This window comes from Pocillopora damicornis, chromosome 7, assembly GCF_964200805.1.
Source record: "Pocillopora damicornis chromosome 7, jaPocDami1.2, whole genome shotgun sequence".
In the NCBI taxonomy this organism is placed as follows: domain Eukaryota; kingdom Metazoa; phylum Cnidaria; class Anthozoa; order Scleractinia; family Pocilloporidae; genus Pocillopora; species Pocillopora damicornis.
The window spans coordinates 4,823,399-4,843,172 of NC_142676.1; the positions used below are offsets into that span (position 1 = coordinate 4,823,399).

At 38.1% G+C, this 19,774-nt stretch overlaps 4 protein-coding genes across 5 annotated transcripts; 2 read left to right on the forward strand and 2 right to left on the reverse strand.

Annotated features, from left to right (window-relative positions):
• Positions 1–1,232: 1,232 nt before the first annotated feature.
• Positions 1,233–4,607, reverse strand: LOC113678893 (uncharacterized). Its single transcript, XM_027195815.2, has 4 exons — positions 4,453–4,607; positions 3,951–4,141; positions 2,740–2,933; positions 1,233–2,373 (listed from the first exon to the last, which is right to left on the reverse strand). The coding sequence occupies exons 1-4, from the start codon at positions 4,572–4,574 to the stop codon at positions 2,335–2,337; spliced, it is 546 nt and encodes a 181-aa protein (XP_027051616.2). The 5' UTR covers positions 4,575–4,607; the 3' UTR covers positions 1,233–2,334.
• A 121-nt stretch (positions 4,608–4,728) lies between these two features.
• LOC113678904 (uncharacterized) lies at positions 4,729–11,511 on the forward strand. Of its 2 annotated transcripts, none has more exons than XM_089212234.1 (7): positions 4,729–4,859; positions 6,489–6,724; positions 7,773–7,990; positions 8,224–8,587; positions 9,033–9,080; positions 9,705–9,805; positions 10,074–11,511. In XM_089212234.1, the coding sequence occupies exons 2-7, from the start codon at positions 6,643–6,645 to the stop codon at positions 10,284–10,286; spliced, it is 1,026 nt and encodes a 341-aa protein (XP_089068360.1). In that variant the 5' UTR covers positions 4,729–4,859; positions 6,489–6,642; the 3' UTR covers positions 10,287–11,511. The 2 variants fall into 2 exon arrangements, with proteins under 2 accessions (XP_089068360.1, XP_089068361.1); XM_089212235.1 differs by lacking the exon at positions 4,729–4,859 and adding an exon at positions 5,676–5,716.
• Positions 11,512–14,885: 3,374 nt separating this feature from the next.
• On the reverse strand, positions 14,886–17,338 carry LOC149042174 (uncharacterized). Its single transcript, XM_089212149.1, has 3 exons — positions 16,645–17,338; positions 15,672–15,955; positions 14,886–15,168 (listed from the first exon to the last, which is right to left on the reverse strand). The coding sequence occupies exons 2-3, from the start codon at positions 15,953–15,955 to the stop codon at positions 14,886–14,888; spliced, it is 567 nt and encodes a 188-aa protein (XP_089068275.1). The 5' UTR covers positions 16,645–17,338.
• An 867-nt stretch (positions 17,339–18,205) lies between these two features.
• Positions 18,206–19,507, forward strand: LOC149042175 (uncharacterized). The gene is made up of 2 exons (XM_089212150.1): positions 18,206–18,718; positions 19,007–19,507. Exons 1-2 carry the CDS (start codon positions 18,206–18,208, stop codon positions 19,505–19,507), a joined length of 1,014 nt encoding a protein of 337 aa, XP_089068276.1.
• The last annotated feature ends 267 nt before the right edge of the window (positions 19,508–19,774 follow it).

Below are 19,774 nucleotides of genomic sequence, written 5' to 3' on the forward strand. Positions count from 1 at the left end.
CATTTAAGAGTAGCATTGTTCGTTCTTACCAACTTACCGAAACTGTCATTTACTAAATCTCTGGTGAGGCTAAAAAGCTATCATTTTCTGAATGAGAAGCATTGAGTGAAAATGGTCTCTTTTGTTGCCTCGGTTACCTCTAAAAACAACTTTCATCGACAAGGAATATTAACCGCGCTTAAAGCACGGCCATTGGCGGTAACTGAGAAGGATAATCCCATCCAAGTAAAATGATACTTTAATACCGGAATGTGAGCCTCAGTGGAGGATCAAGCGCTGCATACGTCTTTCAGTTTGTGGCAGAAAATAATTGTAACTGCAACTTTCATCGACAAAAAATATTATCTGCTGTTTAGCACGTACGTTAGTGGTAACTGAGAACAGTTAATCCCTTTCAAGTAAAATAATACTGAAATACCAGAGAGTTTGCGTCAACGGTAAATCAAGTGCATACGTTCTCCAATTTTTTTTTTTTTTTTGCAGAAAATAAGCTGTTGGTTGTCGACACAGAGAAAGGTTTTTTGCTTCTTGAGTTTGAGCCATGAATAACATTGACCCTGGAGACACCAGCGGGGATGTATTGGCCATTTTACAGGAGCAGCTCGAATCCAGAAACAAAACAACTGAGTCCACTGTTTTGATTATTTTTAATATCGTTGCCTTGGTTGGTAATGCTATCCTGTGTTTCATCCCTGACGTCAACCCCAAGCTTCGTTCGTCCACAACCATGCTGATTGTGGCATTAGCATGCACAGACCTGTTAACCACCGCGAATGTTATGCCTTTGACAATTGACGCCATCATTAACAGCCGAAGACGATTCAGCGATGTTTGTTTGTTTGTTTGTTTGTTTTTTCCCTTGAAGACAATTACAGACCAGCGACAAAAACATTTCATTTTGATCGGCCATCTGCTTATTTCCCGAGGTGCCATGAATCATGAGTAACTCATTTGTTGCGAAAGGGCGGAGGGGGGGGAATTTGGTTTTTACAACTTTTCACCATGTACCCCATCCTGGTCATTCCTTTCTAAAGCGGGGGAGGGGGGGAAGTTGGTTTTTACAACTTAGCATCATGCACCCAATCCCTGTCAAACCTTGCGGAAACCAAACATGGCGGATAAATAGCCAAAAACAATTTTCATGAAATGGTAACTTGCGCGTTTCTTCTCTATGCGTAGAGGGAACTTATCTTATCTTTGTGCCAAAAGAGGACCGAAGAGGATGGAATGGGTACATTATCGCAGTTTATTTCAAAATTTTAAACAACAGTTTATCTCAAAACTGGCTCTAAAAGCTATGAAGTAACAAACAAAGGACGATGTTTTACATCATTTACACGAGAATTACATTTTGAAATATGAAAAGCTTATCATCTAGCTATATATTTAGCTACCTCCGATATAATCTGCACACTTTATCCGCGAAGCAAGATTAGCCCTAGATATATATTTCATATACCTTGTAAGAAAACGCAGACAGGATTTCTAGGTCGATGTCGGTTGCAATAAGGAATTAAAAAGCAGTTTGTTTGTTTTCTTTCGGCCTGGTTGAGTTTCAGCAAAATTGCATCTTTTTTTTGACAACTACTTCATTCGTTTCGGCAATCGTTACAGTTCTTTGACGATTCAAATTTTTCATAAGTTTGTTTATGGATGATGTTTCCTTCGCGGAAAAATCATTTGAACTGGAAATCTCCCTTACTTCCCGTTAATCTAAATTGGAAAAGTTCTAACCATAATAGGCTTAGTATTAGTTCACCCGCACCCTGTAGCTAATCTCGGTGTTGATGAATTCTGGAAGCCATTTGCGTGGGAGCCTAAAAGAATATCATTTTAATGAAAGTTTTAAATAAGAACCCCTGAGGAGTAATGAATTGGTATGGAATTGGAAAAGTTCTAATCATAATAATCTCGCAGCAGCACTCTCCTTCCGGGACGCTAACGTCTTTCTGTCAGTAAAAGCTAGTCTCTTCATAAAGAAGAAAATAAAAGCAAAACAAAACATGCTTTTGAGGGTTATCAGTGCACATTCCAACCCATTCCGACGCAATGAAAATTATTAATAGCACTAATTGTAAGTTTCCGGTAAGCAAACAGTGAGAAATTAAATTCAGCTCTCTCAAGATTTCGTTGTTCCACTACATAATCAAGGATAAAAAAACACTCTTTAGTACAAATCTACATAGGATGGTGAATTGCTACGTAGTGGTAGACATTACTACTGAACAAGGCTACCTTGTTCATTAGCACTGTCTACCACTTGTCTTGCTTGTTGTATGTTAGTATCCTTCATCCAAGCCTTAAAAGTATCCTCTGTAACGACGCGTTTTTCTGCTAGATAGACAGTTTAACCCAGTTGAGACAACACAGCATCTAAGAAAAGAAAAGAGTGTGAGGCGACCTAACGAGTCAACAGTAAAACAAAAATAATCCTCGTGGAAGTAAATATAGCCTGGACCGTTCTTGGTTATAAGAAACGAGTAAAATAATCAGGCCATAAAAAATAGGACAGCCGTTCTCTGACAACCACAACAACATTTGTATGTTCGCCTTCGATTCTACTTTGCACACCTCCACTGACCGAAGGACTGAGACAGGTTAGCTCGCATAGCACCATTTCAACGCACTGGACTGAGTCATCTCACATAAAACCGGCTGTGTTAGCAATATAGACTATAAGATCGTACAATTTATCTTTTCATAATTGTAATACTTCAATAAATAAATCGTAATAAATACCTCTTGAAATTTCTTCACAGTAACAGGAGCATTTTCATCGGGCAGGATTTTTACGTGATCATCATTATCTTCATCATTTATCATTTGAAATTCTTCTGGTATTGGAGTACCTATTTCCAATAGCCATATGTGATTGGTGTTGACTCCCTTTAGGCGCTTTCTAAGGGCTCTTACGGTTTTAAACGTGCTGAAACCTGGGGGGAAGATGGTTGAAGAAATGATTTCAAATTTAATTCTTAACACCGCTCTTTTTTGACAAGAAAGCTGGAAGCATAGCCCTAGAGGAGCACAGACGTGTGATACTCGTTCGCGAGTAATGGCAGATTTCCACTCAGTGAGAGCGAAATAGAAGATCATTATTGAATGAATTGCTGAAACCTAGGGGTAAGACAGTTGAAGCTGAGTAATTTAAGATGTATCTCCTTACTTTGATCTTCTCCTTATTTGGTAAGATTTCCAGAAGCATAGCCCTGTAGGAGCTGTGAAGTCTAACTTTCATTCATCTATCTACTAATTCAAACCACTCTCCCTCCTTCTCTTCTTTCCCTACCTGCCTATCTTTCCTTCTTCGCTTCCTTTTGTTTTATTTTGGTCGAAAGTGACTGAGAAACGAGATATGGGAACATTACAAAAAAACAGTTTTATAGGATGTAACAGCTGCAACTACTTAGGTTGCAGCCCACCTACGAGGATCATTTTCTCAATTGTGTTTCATCCGCACGTAAAAATGGCATTTATTTCTCTGCTATTGTTAACATCAGTATTATTTTACCCCGCACCCTGTAGCTAATTCTAGATGTCGATGAATTCTGAAAGCCATTTGCAGCCCGCTAGATGATAGTTCGAAATATTACATACTAGCCTAATAGCCAGGGCATTTACATGTCAGTGAGAGCCTAAAATAATATCATTCTGATTGAAAATCTTAAAAGGGAACCCCTAAGGGGTAGGGCATTGCAATGGAAGACAATTGTCTACAAATTGAAACGTGACTTATCCCTATATGATAAAAATACTCCCCTTCTTTTATCCTTCTGAAAGATTAATCTGAAGTAAATTATAATTCTCAGACTTCCGTGGGAAAAAATTTGGGGGGAAGGTAAAAACAAAAGTATCTAATAGGATCAATAAAGTTCCGTAACTGTTCAGAAATGACATTTTCTCTTCTTGCAAACAAGATGGCGCAAGTTGTGTTTCGTGCAATACATTACCTGAAGATAACCCCAAATCGATCAACTCAGTTCTTTCCTCAACAACAAAATCATAATTGATTCTGCTCCTTTGCCTCCCCCTAGGTCCTTTCGTCTCCTCCATTTTTTTCTGGTAGAAGTCTCCATATTCGCTTTCATAGCACCATCTTAGTTTTTCTCCCTCATTAAAGAGTCTGTCTGTCCTTGCATACCTAAACAAATTTTCAGTTGTCTGTTTGTTGTAGTTTAATGAAAACCTCGAGCCATCTTCCCGATCCACCAAAATCCCCATTTGTGCCATATTCACAAAGGACGCTTTGAAAGTGTTTCAAGATTTCAATTTTAAAAGCGTTCGATCTGTTTACAATGTTTTTCTAAAAAAAAAAAGTTGAATCGCTCTAAAGCTCAAAAAGCTGTGAGAGTCTGACGCTCAATGACGTCAGCTTGAGAACTCTTTATCATGTTGATAACGCTTGAGTATGAATTTTGATTAAAACTCAGATTTCTACCAAGTGCAACTCACTTGTTCTTTTGCTCTTTCAAAAGCTCATATTTAGGTTGATTTGCAAATTCAAGCCAGATTTTGTTACCGACCAGAGGGTTTCCGCTTACAGAGAGCGAAAATAATCCAAAATCCAATTTCATTTTCAAAATTGTCCACCTCCGCTTACCAAAGAGTAAGCTTCCGGGAATATGTAAATACATAGTAGTCATAATCTTTTTAAATGTATACTCTTCTTAAATAGTCCTGCCAACAAAATATATTACTTTTTGCTCAGTAAAAGATATTCATTATGATATTTTGGTTTCCAAGGGGATGTGTGTTCAATGAGAGGAAAGACGGTTATCCGGCCAGCAAGTCTTTGCTGATAATCATTTACTCGATTTCGTCGAGTTATCTGTATCCACAACAAAAGGTTAAACTATAAGGTAAGTAGCCCTCTATTGCTATGTAATGCATCGAGATATTCCTCCATCTGAGGGTGTTTCAATTTTTTTTAATAGAAAAGGAACCTGACAACTATTTAAATCTAAGGGGGAACGAAAATCGTAATCTCCAATCCAAGATTTCGATAATAAATGATGAAGAGCTTCAAGAACTGAACAATGCTTTCGATAAAAAACATGTTTAGTTCCTTTTTTAGTTCCCGCTGTTGTTTGGCTTTTACAAAAAGCCATATTTTGGTTTATTTGCAAAGAAAGCCAAATTTTATTGCCAATTAGTGGGTTTCCACTTAGAGAGAGTGAAAACAAAGAAAAATTCAATTTCCTCTTCAAAATTGTATTACACGGGAATGTGTAAATACAAAGTTCTTTTGGGAGGCAAAGAGGGGATTGAAAAACGTGTAAGTATGACTGTGTGCTTACGAAAGGGTCTGTTAGCAGAGATTTAACAGTAGCTACCAAAGCAACCCCTCCTAATAATGACCACGATCATTACAATTACACTGACTTTTTAATTGTATGCTCGGTTTCAAAACGATTTTTTTCAATTTATTGCAACACCCTCGATGCTTCCCGCTGTTATCGTTGATTAACAAAGATATGAAAAAATTCATAACTTTTTTAGATGTGTATTGTTCTTAAATAGTCCTGCCAACAAAAAATATTACTTTTTTCTTAACAAAAGATGTTTATTCTGGTTTCCAAGGGGATGTGTGTTCTGTGAGAGGAGTAACGTCAAACATTATATGCAGCTGTCATGAAACAATTATTATTCAAAATTTTTAAGTTATCCGACCAGTAAGTCTTCGATTTTGTTGAGTTATCGACATCCACAACGAAAGGTGAAACTTTAGGAAATACTTTAGTATTTTGGTTAATTTGCAATTCAAGTCAAATCTTATTGCCAATTAGTGGGTTTCCACTTAGAGAGAGCGTAAACAAACCAAATTCAATTTCCTTTTCAGAATTGTTCACCTCCACTTACCAAAGAGTGGAAGAGAGTAGAATAATAAATACATCTAAGTGTTTTGATCGTTAAGTGAGGCCTTAACTTTGTTAGGATATTCAGATTTTCACTGATTTTACTACTTATGTAATTAGTACACCTAGGTACTTGATAAATTAGGATTGCTCTACTCACAAATGTTTGCTATTTTTAATGGTGGATATTGATTTTGATTTTTCTTTTGCCGACGTATAAAGAATACATATTTTGTTTTGGAAAGATTTAAGGTTAATTTGTTATTACATAACCATTCATAAACAGTATGTAGATGGTTATTTATGTTATTTAATAGAATGTCGGGGTTGGTTTCAAAGGCTGTTCGAAAAATAAGTAGTTGACTTAGGAAAATCATTGATACAGTTGAGAAATAGAAGAGGACCTAATATGGAACCTTGAGGTACGCCAGAAAAACTAGGATGAAGATCAGAATTGAAACCATTTGAATAAACCTACACCGATTCTGTGAGCATTCTCGATGTTGGGTTTGAATCCCAGATCATTCTTTAGAAGGTTCCGGAGCTCCGTTGTACGATCTTTCCCAACAGTTTTGGGCACGTTGTAGAACCTCAGGTTTTAATCTCTTGAATATCGTCCTAATTCACTTAAAGGGAGTGGATTGAGGTAAAGAAAACTGCGGGGATGGCTTAGCGGTCAAAGGAACCCATGATTGTTACAGCTAAGAAGCAAAATAGAAGGTCGAATGACAGTTTAAAAGATTGAACCTTTCGCGCAAAAGCTGTGGCAAGGGTACTATCAGACAAAATGTCAAAGCCAGAGAACTTTCTCGTTTACATGACTGGAACTAGCACCCCTCCAGTGCTAGATGTAAGCGACAAAAGTGAAGGTAAATATCGAATTCAATTTAATATCCTAATTATTATAGTAGGGCGTGGTGGTATGCATCTTTCATCCATATTGCAAGTTATTTCTAACCTGTAAGGAGCTTCACGAAAGGGACTGTTAGCAGAGAGTTAACCGTAGCTACCAACTTCAATGAAATAGGACATATAATTTTTCCTATTCTCCTATTCTATACTCGCTCACGAGTGAGCGCAGCGAACTGGAATCGTTTTTCGCTTTAAGCATTTTACCTAAGGTGATAAGTCCCTTGTTCATCTTGGAGGGCCGTAACCACACCTGTGGTTGAACTTTGGCCTGGAGTAGCAGATTTTTGTGAACCGCCATGGCGCTCTTTTGGCGCGCTTTTTCCGCTCGAATGGCGGCTGGATTTTGTTGTAGTTTTTGTGGCCGCCGCTGTCCTCATGTATGAAAGTTGAGAGACTTAACATGTATCTTCTCACCCATCTCAAGTGACATGGTGGGATCTTTTGTTCAAAGAAATAGGCTGAGTATACCGTTTAGAGGAGGAGTCAACGTGCTTCTCTACACCTTTACCTTGTTCTTGATGAAATCCGGCAAGTTTGTCAGTCCAGGCGGTCAAAACTGCGCCTGAAACCGATCTGACGCGGAAAAAAAAACTGTCGTACTTTCGTTTGCTTGTGGCGATAGTTCGCCCATCTTAAATTGCAGAGAAAATCTTTCTCTTTGGAGAGGAACTTCTAACACAGCTAATCTAATCGGCGACAAGTGTTGCACTGATCGGCGAATGCGCTTACAATCTCATGGATCTCTCAGCATGGAAACGCGGCAGAATTACTTTGCGGAAGAAATAAAAAAATAAAAACGTGGGTAAAATTTCATGAAGTCTCGCAACAATGCGGACGATGCGGATGCGAGTAAATGTGGTTATGAAAATTACAACAATAATGAGGGCGACAGCGACAGTAATATATGACAACGGCCAATTTAGATCAGGAGTCAGGGATGTTTAATCATCTGTCTTTTAATATCATTAATCCAGGTTAAAACAAAAAGTATCCCTTCATTTTTAGTTTGGCTGATTACGGATCCAAGATTGTATTATCCTCTTCATCAAGAAAAAGACACAAAAAAATGGAACCAAAGACAACGAAAACGAGGCAGTGTTGATGTCTACCTCTGGAAAGCTGTCATAGATCCTTCCAAGCTACAGGTGGAAGATCATCCACAGTTTAAAGGTGTCTGCCTTGTCAAAACAGATGGAAAAATAACTTCTCCTCGTTGTCCAGGAGTAATGCTTCATTCTCTTCAATTTATTATTTTCACTTTTAGGCTTTGTTTAGCTGACCATTGTTCTATCCTTTCTGACATTTTTTACATGAAATCTGCGTAGGAGTAGTCTAAGTGTTATCAATATCATGGCTGTTTCGAAATTTTTTCCCCATATATTGTTTTCTTTTATTCTTTTGATTTCGCGGTGTCTTGAAAAATATCTTGGCTTTTAACTATCTTTTCCACCCATAGAAAGCACATAATTCCCTGCAACTACACAAGGATCTAGATCTAGAATGGGAAAAAGCTGAGGTTCCGAAGTGTCGAGGAGGAATGTCTTTACTGGATTGTAATTCCTTGGTGCAAGCCATTGTAGAATACATGAAGGACAACTACCCTACTACACCGGAGGAGTTTAACTTTCAGGCGGAACTGAAAGTTGTAAGTCACTGGCACTGGTTCGAAGGAAAAGAGTCACCGAGACGTAAACCAGGTCCTCGTGACGACTTCCGTATAAAAAGGGCAGTGAAGAAAACATTTCAAAAATGGCGTAGGGATGTAAGGGATCAAGAGTCAGCCAGTCAGTCCTCAGAATCTGATGACGAGTACATATCAGGTAAAGTTTGAAGTGTAGTTTCATGCTGTACGTGTTTGACCACTAGGGAATAATCAACTGCTATTCACCGAGAAATAGGTGGCTAATGATGGATATTTACCAAGCATCGAAGGGCGAGGTAAATATCCAGCACTAGCCACCGACACTGAGGTGAATAATTGTTTAAGTATATACTGAAACGGTAGGATAATATGATGCAATAAGATGATTCCGATGCATTTATTTATAAAACGATTACATTTTATTTGGGGTGCAAATCCTGCGCTCATTTCTCGGTAGTGAATCGCAAAGCATATTCGGGGTTTGTAGATCAGTTGATAAACACAACCAGCAGATTATTCGCTATTTTCATTATAAGTAGTACATACCACTAAGGTGAATGGTTTTCGTGCTTTGGTTGTTTTAATTGGCTAATGCTGATTCAATTTATGTTGTTTCTGAACAGGTTTAAAAGAAGATATTTGTGCCCTCAAAATGTATTTCAACAAAGGAGGTAAGCATTCAGTGAAAACATAAAATTAATTGATAACTAAAATTTGTATATTGTAAAGTCCATGTAAGTATTATCAAATGCACTTAACAAGAATAAAACGTAGTTAACAATATTCATTGAGCCTGAGGTGAATAATTGTTTTAGTGTAATTGCTCAGGTGTCTTCAAAGATCGTTGTAAATTCGGTACCATTCTGTTACAATTGTTTTGATAACTCAGAAAAAACTTCATTAGTTTCTTATAAAAGGTGTACGCCAAACGTAATAGCACATTTTGTGTTTATCAGAATTGCAGTTTGTTCAATCGCGTTTATCAGTTCCTACCAAACATTAACAAAATGCAAGGTAGCTATTTTGAAATTTAGCGTCCTTGCTATATAATCACCTCGCGCTAGGTGATTACAGCGAGATATAACGCAATCCTCGACCAATCAGAACGCACGCTTTTCCATTCTCATCGCAGCAGTTCCACCTAAAGTTTATATAATATCATTATTATTATTACTAGTTTATTACATTTATGAGGTAGACCAATTTTGTAGTCTAAAGAGGTAATAATCATAAAAGGGTCTCTCTTGGTTATGAACGGTATGTAACTAAATAACATGGAGCTTATCTATCTTCAGAGCTGGAAGAAGATGAAACAGAAAATGAGAAATACTCCCATGTGCAGTATGAAAATGAGGATGAGTCATGGTGTAGCCTAATGGAACTAAAATTGACCAAGGTGAGCTGGGGAGGCCTGTTATAAGTTTTTTCCTCCTAACACCTACTCGCAAATGTTCTGGGAAGGATTGTCCATCGTAAGTTGTTTAAAAGACAGAAAATTTACTAACAAAATTCCAAATTTCACTTGCTCTACGGGCTCGTGCAATTGTTTAGACTATTTGTTGTCTTTGAAAGATTTACTCGCGCTTATAAAAACCAAATTGCACTCGAAATCGTTTTATTACCGATACAAAAATGCCAGCTTATCTCTTTATTAATTTTTACAGGACAACACACCAAATGAGGTGGCCAAGAACGCTCTGCATCTGGATGGAGACTTGCATTACGAGGAGGAAACATTACTGAAAAGAAGATCGGGGAAAAGGGTGCGTCACAAAAGGAATAACAGAGAAGAGGATGTATTACGACTAAGATCAAGGAAAATCATACGCAAATCACTAAAACTGGCTATTCCCAAACCAAAAACACTTTTTAAGTGATTTATTACACTTAAAGTAGACGTGGTGTTGTTGGAAAGAAATTTTATGTAAATAACAACAATAGTGAACTCTTCTCACTATTTGCCAATGCAATGCCCTCAGTACCGGGAAACCACCCTATTCCAATTCTGAAACTCTTGTATGCACCGAGATTCTAGTGAAAATGACGGCTTTCTTCAAGAAAACCATTCCGAGGGTCTCAATAAGGTCTGTCACTCGTCAAGCATCTTAAGATTTAGAGTGGTTAGTGCAAGAGATTATAATCTCTTGGTTAGTACCGTCAGCCATTAAAAACGAAGCAAAATGTAAACCGTCGAACGCTTCATAGATATTTCACATATATCATTATTTGGGCCTTTTGCCACCACAGGTAGTCCAAGTTCAAGTTCGCACAGCGACTTCTGTAAATATGTAAACACGTTGCGCAAAGGGAGAATATAGGGATCTGAACGGTAATAAACGGTCGCACTAGTTGCATCGCTCGCACCGAAAAATCTGAACTAATAGAATTCGTTAGTCAGTCAGAATCAGAGTGAGAGTCACTTCGAATTACTTAGCGCTAGAGACAGTCAGTGGGACTGGTCAAAGAGACGACGGGTGGGAGAAATAAAACCACTATCAGTAGAATTGTTACTTACAAAAGAAAGGGACAGGTTTGTAGTTATCCCTTAACCGATTGCAACATTTTATATGCTGGAGGGGTGAAAGACAGGAAAATGTTTACCACACTACGATTGCATTGGGAAGGTCAAGAACTGAGAATCAAATAAACTTTAAAACGCCACGAACGTCCCAAGGTTAAAAGCCATAGGCATCGGGGAAGTTTATTAACTCTCTTGTATCACATATTCAAAGAATTTAAAGCTGTACATATCGATTCAGAGCACCACATTTTGGAAGAATTTCTTTTAAACAGTAGTTATACTGGCAACCTTGATGGGAGTTTAGAGCAAAGACTCGCCTTCGACCCATTGATTTAGCATTTTCCTTTTATCCATGCTCCGCAGTTTCAAGATCCAGTAAACACAAACATTCATGATGCACAAAACATTTAATACATTTACACTTATATAATAAGTTTCAGATATAGCTCAATTAGCGATTTTGACACAATTATTTCAATGAACTATACTTATGCGTATATATCCACAATCAATGCTATTACCCTAGAACTGAATTTTTTCGCTGACATGAATATTAAACTTTTTACCACTTCACCAAAAAAGAGTCTGTTTGTATTCTTATGTATCTTTTATATTTATCAGCGCGAAATTTTCCTCTGTCCGCTAAAGGCTTAATTTTCCCTAACTGATCCACTGAGTTTGACAAACTTTCACTGTTCCGCGTTCCACAGAGTTTTTCTAACAAATTTTCTTCATTAACAAAGTTCTTGCGACTTGCGGCTGAACAAAGAGGTCTTTCAGATTCTTAGATCTTTTTTGTCTGTCCCTACATATTCTGCTGACAAAAATTTACCGGTCTACCCAAAGGATCGTTTATTTGATGGGTTTCTCTGGTAAACAAAAAGTTCAAATTTAAGGGAACAAGATGGGATACAAAGAAGATCAAGTTAAAGATACTTAAAAAATGGAGATGGGTTATTCCCAACCCCAAATACTTCTTAACTGATATCTTGTTGTGGAGCATTTCTGCTCTCAAATTTGATTACTTTGTCTTATCCTATTTTTAATTGTTTATTAAATAAGTCTTTTTTTTTTGTATCGCTAGAATAGATTTGTAAAATTGAAACAGAAAACGTTGGGGCATAAGATAATCAAACGCAGCTTCCCAAACAGTACTAGCTCGGTTTTGTCCAGAGGTGGGAGGGAGGAAAAGCATTGTTTCCTTGACCTCGCAATATTTTAATTCACTTTTTCTTGCAATTGAGAAATCAAGAACAAACGTAAGCTCTATCAGTCTCAGGTCAAAATGAAGTGTAGGTGGATAATACTACCAGTCGTAGCACTGCTACAGCCCTTCTTTCATTTTACATGGATCAACATTTTCAAACCCTTTTTACTGTTGTACATCTAAGTGATATTTCTTTCTTCAGAAAGAAGAAAATTGCTTATGTCTATCTTGATAACCACACAAAATCGAAGATCTAACTCTACTTCTCTGATGCGGCTTCTATTTTCTTGGGCAAGCCCTTAGTTATGGAGTTTATTTCTTCCAGGGAAGGCAGCTCAGCATCTGGAAGAAATAAAATTGGAAAAGTATCAGGTTTAAGATGAGTCGAGGAACCATCAACTTTTTTGTCAAAAAAAAAAAAATATATATATATATATATATATATATAAAGAAATAAAATAGAAACTAAAATCATATTAGTAATGTTCAAAATTTCATTTTCATTTGTGCAGGAGGTTAATTTTAGATATTTATTTATTGACTTTTTTTAATTCCGCGCGTTGAGTTGTTATGCTTTACTTTGGACGGGATCACAAGCATGTGTGTGTTATCATATCTTGGCTGGTGCAAAACAGAATAGGAGAGAAGCTGAAACGTCATAAACTTATCGGAGTTTACGGAGCTTTCTTGCGTAAAATTACTGAATAGACGATGATAAAAGTCTGCTTATTTCTCAATTAATTTTGAAAATTTTTGGGACATATTAGATTACCACGGCGACAAAAAAGGCTCATTACACCCTTACCTTTAGCTTTAAGTTTTTGTTACCCAAAACCAAATTCGGTAACCCCTTAAAAGAGTAAATGAGTTGCAATCAACATGACAGTATTCATTTCCTGCCAAGTTTTGAAAAAATCTGTACGTAATGACCCACCTTAAATTCTCAAAAATAAATCTGCTCGGCTGTATGTAAAATCTTTTTTGGAATAAATTGCAGTTTTATACATACCTATACAAATTCCCTTTGAAACGGATTTTTTAAAATAAGCAATTGAAACCATGGAAATTACCTCAATAATATTGTCCCTTGTAAAAGGGGTATTGAGGTTTCCCTTCGGCCTAATGTATCCTTTGAGAGGGCGATCCTCAAACACAACTATCTCTACTTCGTCTGGAAAAGGACTGTGTTCTTCCGGCTGCCACAACTCTTCAGGTTTCTCTTTTAGAGTGGGTGGCATCCCCCTTATATCGGTAAAAGTACTTAAACCTAACGAGAGAAAAAATGGTAATAGTACTCATTTTGCAAACTAAGGGTTATTGTACTTGTTTTGTTGCCGATTAAAAGTACGCTTGGTTTATTATAGGGCATCACACACGGATTTTTTTAACGTCCTCTTTTGAATCTGCCATTGCGATTCAACAAGTTGAAAGTAGAAATATTCCAATGTAGAAAAAAATTGGTTTTATAGACGATTTAGCTGTATATCCATCTACTTCAGCCTGCGAGGCCCGTGCGACGAAATAACTTCATGGGATTGGCAAAGTTTCAGTCGCAGCAAATTGTACGAGAAATCTAGAAAGATTTAAGCTTACATCTTGTCTTAACGCCTGCAACCATTATGTTTTATACGAACCTCGCAAACTTTTAAATACGTTCTCTTGTGATACTTGCGAAAGTATTCAGTACGATTTCTGGTAAGATTTTCGCGGACAATCTAATCGATTTCTCTTACATTGTGTGCTGAGACTGAAACTTTTCACCTCGAGCAAAGCTTCGTCGCACGGCCCAAACAAACAAGGCGAGCAACTGAGCTTCTTGTACATCTCCGTGTTAAAACGCACGAAAGGACTCTAAAGCATACTTCACTCTGATTGGGCAGAAAAACACAAAGATTTTCTGGCACTAATCAGATGTCAGAACGACTGCGACCGTTTGGAACTAGTCTTGCAAGACAGTCACCCCAGGGGCTCTTCCGCCCTGACTTGAAATCGACGCACAGCCCCTGAGGCATTGTTTACACGGACGTGGTTTCATTTGTAACCGCATCGGTTTCGATGCGGTTACGCCTTTCGTTTACACGGCGCCGGTCGAGTTCTTTATCAGAACTGGGTCGTTCTGAAAACGCTTTCAAAAGTGGAGCGTTTTCAACACGATACGGTTTAATTGGCCGTGTAAACGGCGAAACCGCATCGATTTAAAAACAGTTACTTATTTTGGCGCGAAATTGGCTGGCTTGCGAAAGGTAACTAAGGTGACCCTCGCACGGAGTACAACGCTTTGTTGCACAATCACAACTTTGATCTGTGGTTTAACTTAGCTTTTTCAGCTTTCTTGTATTTTACTCTCTATAAACCGAGAGGCATATCTTAACAACAAGCAGAGATGTCTTGAAATGTTGACTTTTTCGTCGATACGCTCTAGAGTAACGAAGAGAAGAAAAAGCAAAACGACCATTCTGAATTCCGTGCTTCTCTCGATTAACATTAGATAGCTCAGATGATGTAGCATGTCTCTCGATGAAAGGTTCAGTCAAAAATATTCGCTCATTAAGAGATCTCTCATGAGGTTCGCGAACGGACTCGTTCCGAAAACGCTCGACATCTTTTAGTGTGGGTCTACCGCGAACGATGTGTGCATATCTTGTATGCGTTTTGAGCGTATTATACACAGTATCCGTGCTGATTTTGCACCGCGAAAGCTTCTCTTCGTCCGCCATTACACCATGCCATGTGCTCATTAGTCAAACGTCACGCATGCGTTAGAGCCAAAAGATGCGATGCGCATGCGAGATAAGGACTTGACTGCGATTTGCGACCGAACGAAAAAACCAACGAAGCCGGAATTTCAACTCGCAAATCTACGTCCACGTAATACTCTTCTGTAAGCTTGCCAAGCTCCAGGTCACCCAGAATGTCGGTCAACTTTAGTTCCAGTCCCCCAGCGTCCAAGCTTTCAAGCGTGACATCAAGATTCCTGTCAACGTATCGGTCATGTTCAGGGAATGAAAATTTCACCAGGTGCTTAGTGAAGCTGTAAAAATATTAAAATGTTAGATTCGTTGATCTTTGTCAATTTTCTTTTCCCTTTTCCTCATTTTTCAATCCTCATCATGTTTCCCTTTTCCAATTTCTATTTCATTTCGCTATACTCATATCTCATTTTCCATGCCGTAACCTTCATTCTCTATTTCCCATTTCCCATTTCCCATACTCCACTCCATATTTTCCACATACCACTTCCTATTCCCTAGTATCTGGTCCTAGGTCCCCATTTCCCAATGACCATTCAAATTTTTAAGTTAACTTAACTCTAAACTCAGATTTGCGCGAAAGGGCTCGTAATTTGTTGCATGACAAGGAATTTTTTTCCTACAGGAGGCGAGAGCAAAGATAAGGCTTAACTCACTAAGGGTCTCAATACCCGGTTATGGCCCCTGTTTAGCGGAAGTACATAGTAAAGTCGGAAATTGAACAAGCTGTATGGGGCATGAGCAGTACTTATAAAGAGTTTATTGAAAGAATGATAACTCTGACCTGCTGACATCACTCGTTTCTATTTTTTCCAAACTCCTGTCTTCTTTCATAAGTTTTGACTGGCAGTAATTATGAAAGTGTTTCTCTTTCTCTTCAGTAATATACCTCTGCAATCCACCAACAATGACCATTTCTCCTTTACCAAAGGGGCGCTTCCACAACGACCGCTTTCGTTTAACAATCAGCGCAAGTGGAGAGATAATGTTTGTTTGGCCGTGATAGACTGGGAAGTAATCCTTGCCGAAATTCTCTCGAACAAATGCCTTGATAGAATCCTGCGTCATCTAGGAACAAAAATTATTGCAACCCTACATAATTTTTTAATTTATTTTGATGATGCTTAAGAGGAGTGACGTAATATTTTCAACCAAAATGTTGCTGTGGGCTGAAAATAGGTCACCAGAATAGTCATAATGATGACAAATAACGTATTATGATTCATGCGTGATTTTTAAAGCATTCGATTAATGTCCTTTGAGTTTAAGATCTCCCTATTTATTGGACTTGAACTTTGATTTTTAAGTCGCTTGTCCGAAAGGCCTAAGTATTTAAGAGAAGAGGTAACTTTCTGCGTGGTGATATTTTCTCTGAGACAAAATTTCATGATCACTCTCCAGAGGTAAACAAATTACTAATTTAAACCTTTGTAGCGACACTGAAAAATAAATATAAAATTTACACTTGTCGTGGATAAACACATAACCATGGTCTGGTGGTTGGGAACTATTCTACACAACTTGCAACAAACAAGTTAATAGATTTGAAACTGATCTATCTCCAGATTTCAACAGTATGACAACACACTAATACCTACTCATGAAAGTCTTCCCTATTATGAGATTTAGCGTCATACATATTTTTTTTTGTACGAAGCTCGATAAATTTGAATGAATAAGATTTTTGTGATTTTTCAAATCAAACCAAGATAAACATTTAGTAGCTTGTTGATGGTGAGAAGCATGCACGCGCTTACCTTGTAATGCCACAGCGACAGAAATATCAATGAAGGAACTAAGCCACATCTGTTGTCTGACTTCTTGCAAACACTCCTTGGTAACAAGGCCTTTTCCTTCAATTTTATGTAAAATTAGTTGAAATCCTTTTGACGAGATCGCGTTAAATTACGGCGTAGAATATTGTTAATTTAAGCCCGCTAAACAATTCTGTCGCGTTTGTTGTTGATGAATTTACTTTTAGCCCAAACAAAGTCTCACTTTCCAGCGTGACGTCACGTAATTGACACTCGTAAATAAAAACAAAAGTAAACAGAGTGCGAGTGAGAAAATGTAACCAGAATGGACTTTAAATAACCGCTGGTAACTGAATCATCGAAAACAGATTCTAAAACAAAAGGTTAAAATTAGCATTTGGTTTACACGTTAATCTGGTCAAATGAAAAAGGTGTTTTTATTTCTAACCTGTAATGTTTTCGCCTGTATAGCTTCGATCGAGAAGCGTTTTCTCCTAAGTTACCGCGCAGACAACACACGACCTTGGGCAAAGAAATCGCTATCAAGAAAGACAAGATATCTCATTTGAAACGATTGTGATTGGCTGGTTCTACGACTCTGACTGAAAGGCTCTAGTTTTTGGCAAACGTAGAGATTATTAGAGACAGATGTTTTTTTTCGTCTTGTCACGAGCATGGGAAAAAGAAAAAATTCTGAGTCCCCATGAGGAATCGAACCTCAGACCGAGCCACAGAGACTCCACGGTGAGCGTGAAATTATTGTTTTTCCAGATAATCAAAACCTTCAAGCTGAATTTGCCATCAGCTCTAGCTATTTTACATATGAAACAAAACGTGTTCGCGATATAAAAGAATTATTTTTAATCCCTTACGAAAGATCAACAGTTACAAAAAAATGATAACTTTTTTGGCGGCGCAAAGATATGTACTGTAATAATTCGGAAGTAGCGCTGGACTGTTGTTGACACCCAAATCAGTTTGCAAGATGATTCATAGCAATTAGCAATTGGCGAAATTCATCTCATATGCTGACACAGTGAGTTGGTTAACAATGGGTCTCTATACAATTACTTTGACATGAATTCCAGCTTTTAACGTGTATGCCATGGATGTTGTAAAAAAAAAACATGGGATGGGGTGGGATAACTTAAGATAAACTTTTATATAATTAGTTATCTTTATGATTTTAAATTTTTCTTGCACACTTAATATACAGGTCACTTTTCAGTTTTCATAGCCAAGATCAGTTTCTTCTCCTCAGACAGAGGGCTTACTGTAAAGTAATCATGACCAACAATTAACAATTATTCATTTAACTGGAGCTGAATAATGGTGGATATCAACCGAGCCGCGAAACAGTGAGGTAAATATCCACCGCTTTCACCGTTACTGAGGGGGATATTACTTGTCATTCACGTATTTAAAGATCATTATTCATCATTAGTACCTGGGCACCGGCACAAAATGGTGCTGTGTTCAGACACACGGTACCCAGTCTGAAGATATGTTCACATTCAATAAACAGAGCACACGCTCACTATTGAGAAATTGTTCGAGTCGCAACATGCGTTTGTTCCGTGTTCAGTATATCTGCTTGCTTACTGTTTTTTATGGCTTTTTTAATTTTGTAATGCTGTGTTTCTACTTGAAACATTTAAGAGACACCGCGGATGACGACGACAAGCGAAGATTATCTCGGATCGTCACGGAAGTCTGCGCTAGCATTACAAGTAGGTTGAATGTATTCCTTGCAGAAACGAGCGATAGTGGAGGGAGAGCAGCTTGGAAAATCCCACGAATTCAGAATGTTCTAGAACACGAATTCCCTCATTTTCCTGACAGAAAATGGCTGGAAAGTTATCGTATCTCCAAAGATATGTTTGAACAGTTGACGCATGATTTGCGGAGCCTTCAGCGACAGGTAACGAGACTGCGTAGTCCTGTACCTGTACGAACAGTTGTAGCGATGCTACTGAAACGTCTGGGAAAAGGACTGGACTACAGAGAGATCGGAGAAAAATTTGGAGTCGGTGCTTCTGCTGCATGCATTAAAGTTAACGAAGCTATGAAACTCCTGGTTAGTTCCAAGATGCACATCATAAGCAAAATACAAAGAGGAATAGATTTTAAAAGAATCATAAATGGTTTCCAGAGAAAGTGGAATTTTCCCCAATGTTTGGGTGCCATTGACGGTACCCATATACCCATAAAAGCCCCCCTCGTCCACCATGCGGACTATTATAACAGGAAATGTTTCCATTCAGTTATTTTGCAAGGTGTTTGTGACAGCCAGTGCTGCTTCACTGATGTCTTTGCTGGCTGACCTGGTCGAGCATACGATTCTAGGGTGTTTGGGCGTTCTCAGATAGGAAATTTGATAGCAGAGGGAAGACTGATTCCTGATGATTCAAATTTGCGACGGGTTATCGATAACCACGTCATTGAGCCATTTCTTATTGGGGATCCAGCTTACCCCATTTCCAAGCATCTAATGAAAAACTACCCAGGCAGCAATCTCACACCTAAGAAAGAGCATTTTAACTATAGACTCAGTCGCGCCCGCATACAGATCGAGAGGGCATTTGGACGGCTTAAAGGGAGATGGAGATGTCTGCTTAAGGCGTTGGAATGCGAACTCGATAAAGTTTTACTTCATGCCACAACAGCCTGTATCCTGCACAACATGTGTGAAGAGCGAAAAGAGTGCTACCTTGACGAGTGGAACAGGTTGGGTGAAGATGAAATTGGTGACCTACCTCGACCCGATCCGCTGAACGATGATGACGCAGATAGCAATTCTAATATTATTAGGAATATCTTGGCTCATTTTTGTACAACGACTGATCACCAAAGTCATGTTACGTGAACTGCATGGTTTCATATTTGTTTAACTTTCGGATTACAATAAAAGGAATTAACGACGAGCCAGGACCATTTAACAGTTCAGCTGTATTTCGATATTGACTTATGAGCGTTTGAAAACAGTTCCACGCATCAACTTTTTGAGATGCTATAGTTAAATTCGTAATGTGTTTTATTTTGATGGAAAATAGAGTTGTGTTTTAACTATACAGTTGTTTTTGCTATGCAGTTGCTTTTTACTATGCAGTTAACATTTTCTCCCCAGAAAATT

What these genes read in the sequence shown, in the direction of transcription:
- LOC113678893 (XM_027195815.2), bottom strand. Translation starts at nt 4,574, where the DNA reads ATGAAATTGGATTTTGGATTATTTTCGCTCTCTGTAAGCGGAAACCCT. An exon ending in TTGAAAGAGCAAAAGAACAA is followed by an intron (nt 4,142 to 4,452) that starts GTGAGTTGCACT and finishes AAATTTGTTTAG; the next exon opens with GTATGCAAGGACAGACAGAC. An exon ending in CGATTTGGGGTTATCTTCAG is followed by an intron (nt 2,934 to 3,950) that starts GTAATGTATTGC and finishes TCTTCCCCCCAG; the next exon opens with GTTTCAGCACGTTTAAAACC.
- LOC149042174 (XM_089212149.1), bottom strand. Translation starts at nt 15,955, where the DNA reads ATGACGCAGGATTCTATCAAGGCATTTGTTCGAGAGAATTTCGGCAAG. An exon ending in GAAACGAGTGATGTCAGCAG is followed by an intron (nt 15,169 to 15,671) that starts GTCAGAGTTATC and finishes ATATTTTTACAG; the next exon opens with CTTCACTAAGCACCTGGTGA.
- LOC113678904 (XM_089212234.1), top strand. Translation starts at nt 6,643, where the DNA reads ATGTCAAAGCCAGAGAACTTTCTCGTTTACATGACTGGAACTAGCACC. An exon ending in TGATGACGAGTACATATCAG is followed by an intron (nt 8,588 to 9,032) that starts GTAAAGTTTGAA and finishes GTTTCTGAACAG; the next exon opens with GTTTAAAAGAAGATATTTGT. An exon ending in TGGAACTAAAATTGACCAAG is followed by an intron (nt 9,806 to 10,073) that starts GTGAGCTGGGGA and finishes TAATTTTTACAG; the next exon opens with GACAACACACCAAATGAGGT.
- LOC149042175 (XM_089212150.1), top strand. Translation starts at nt 18,206, where the DNA reads ATGCGTTTGTTCCGTGTTCAGTATATCTGCTTGCTTACTGTTTTTTAT. An exon ending in ACGAAGCTATGAAACTCCTG is followed by an intron (nt 18,719 to 19,006) that starts GTTAGTTCCAAG and finishes GGGCGTTCTCAG; the next exon opens with ATAGGAAATTTGATAGCAGA.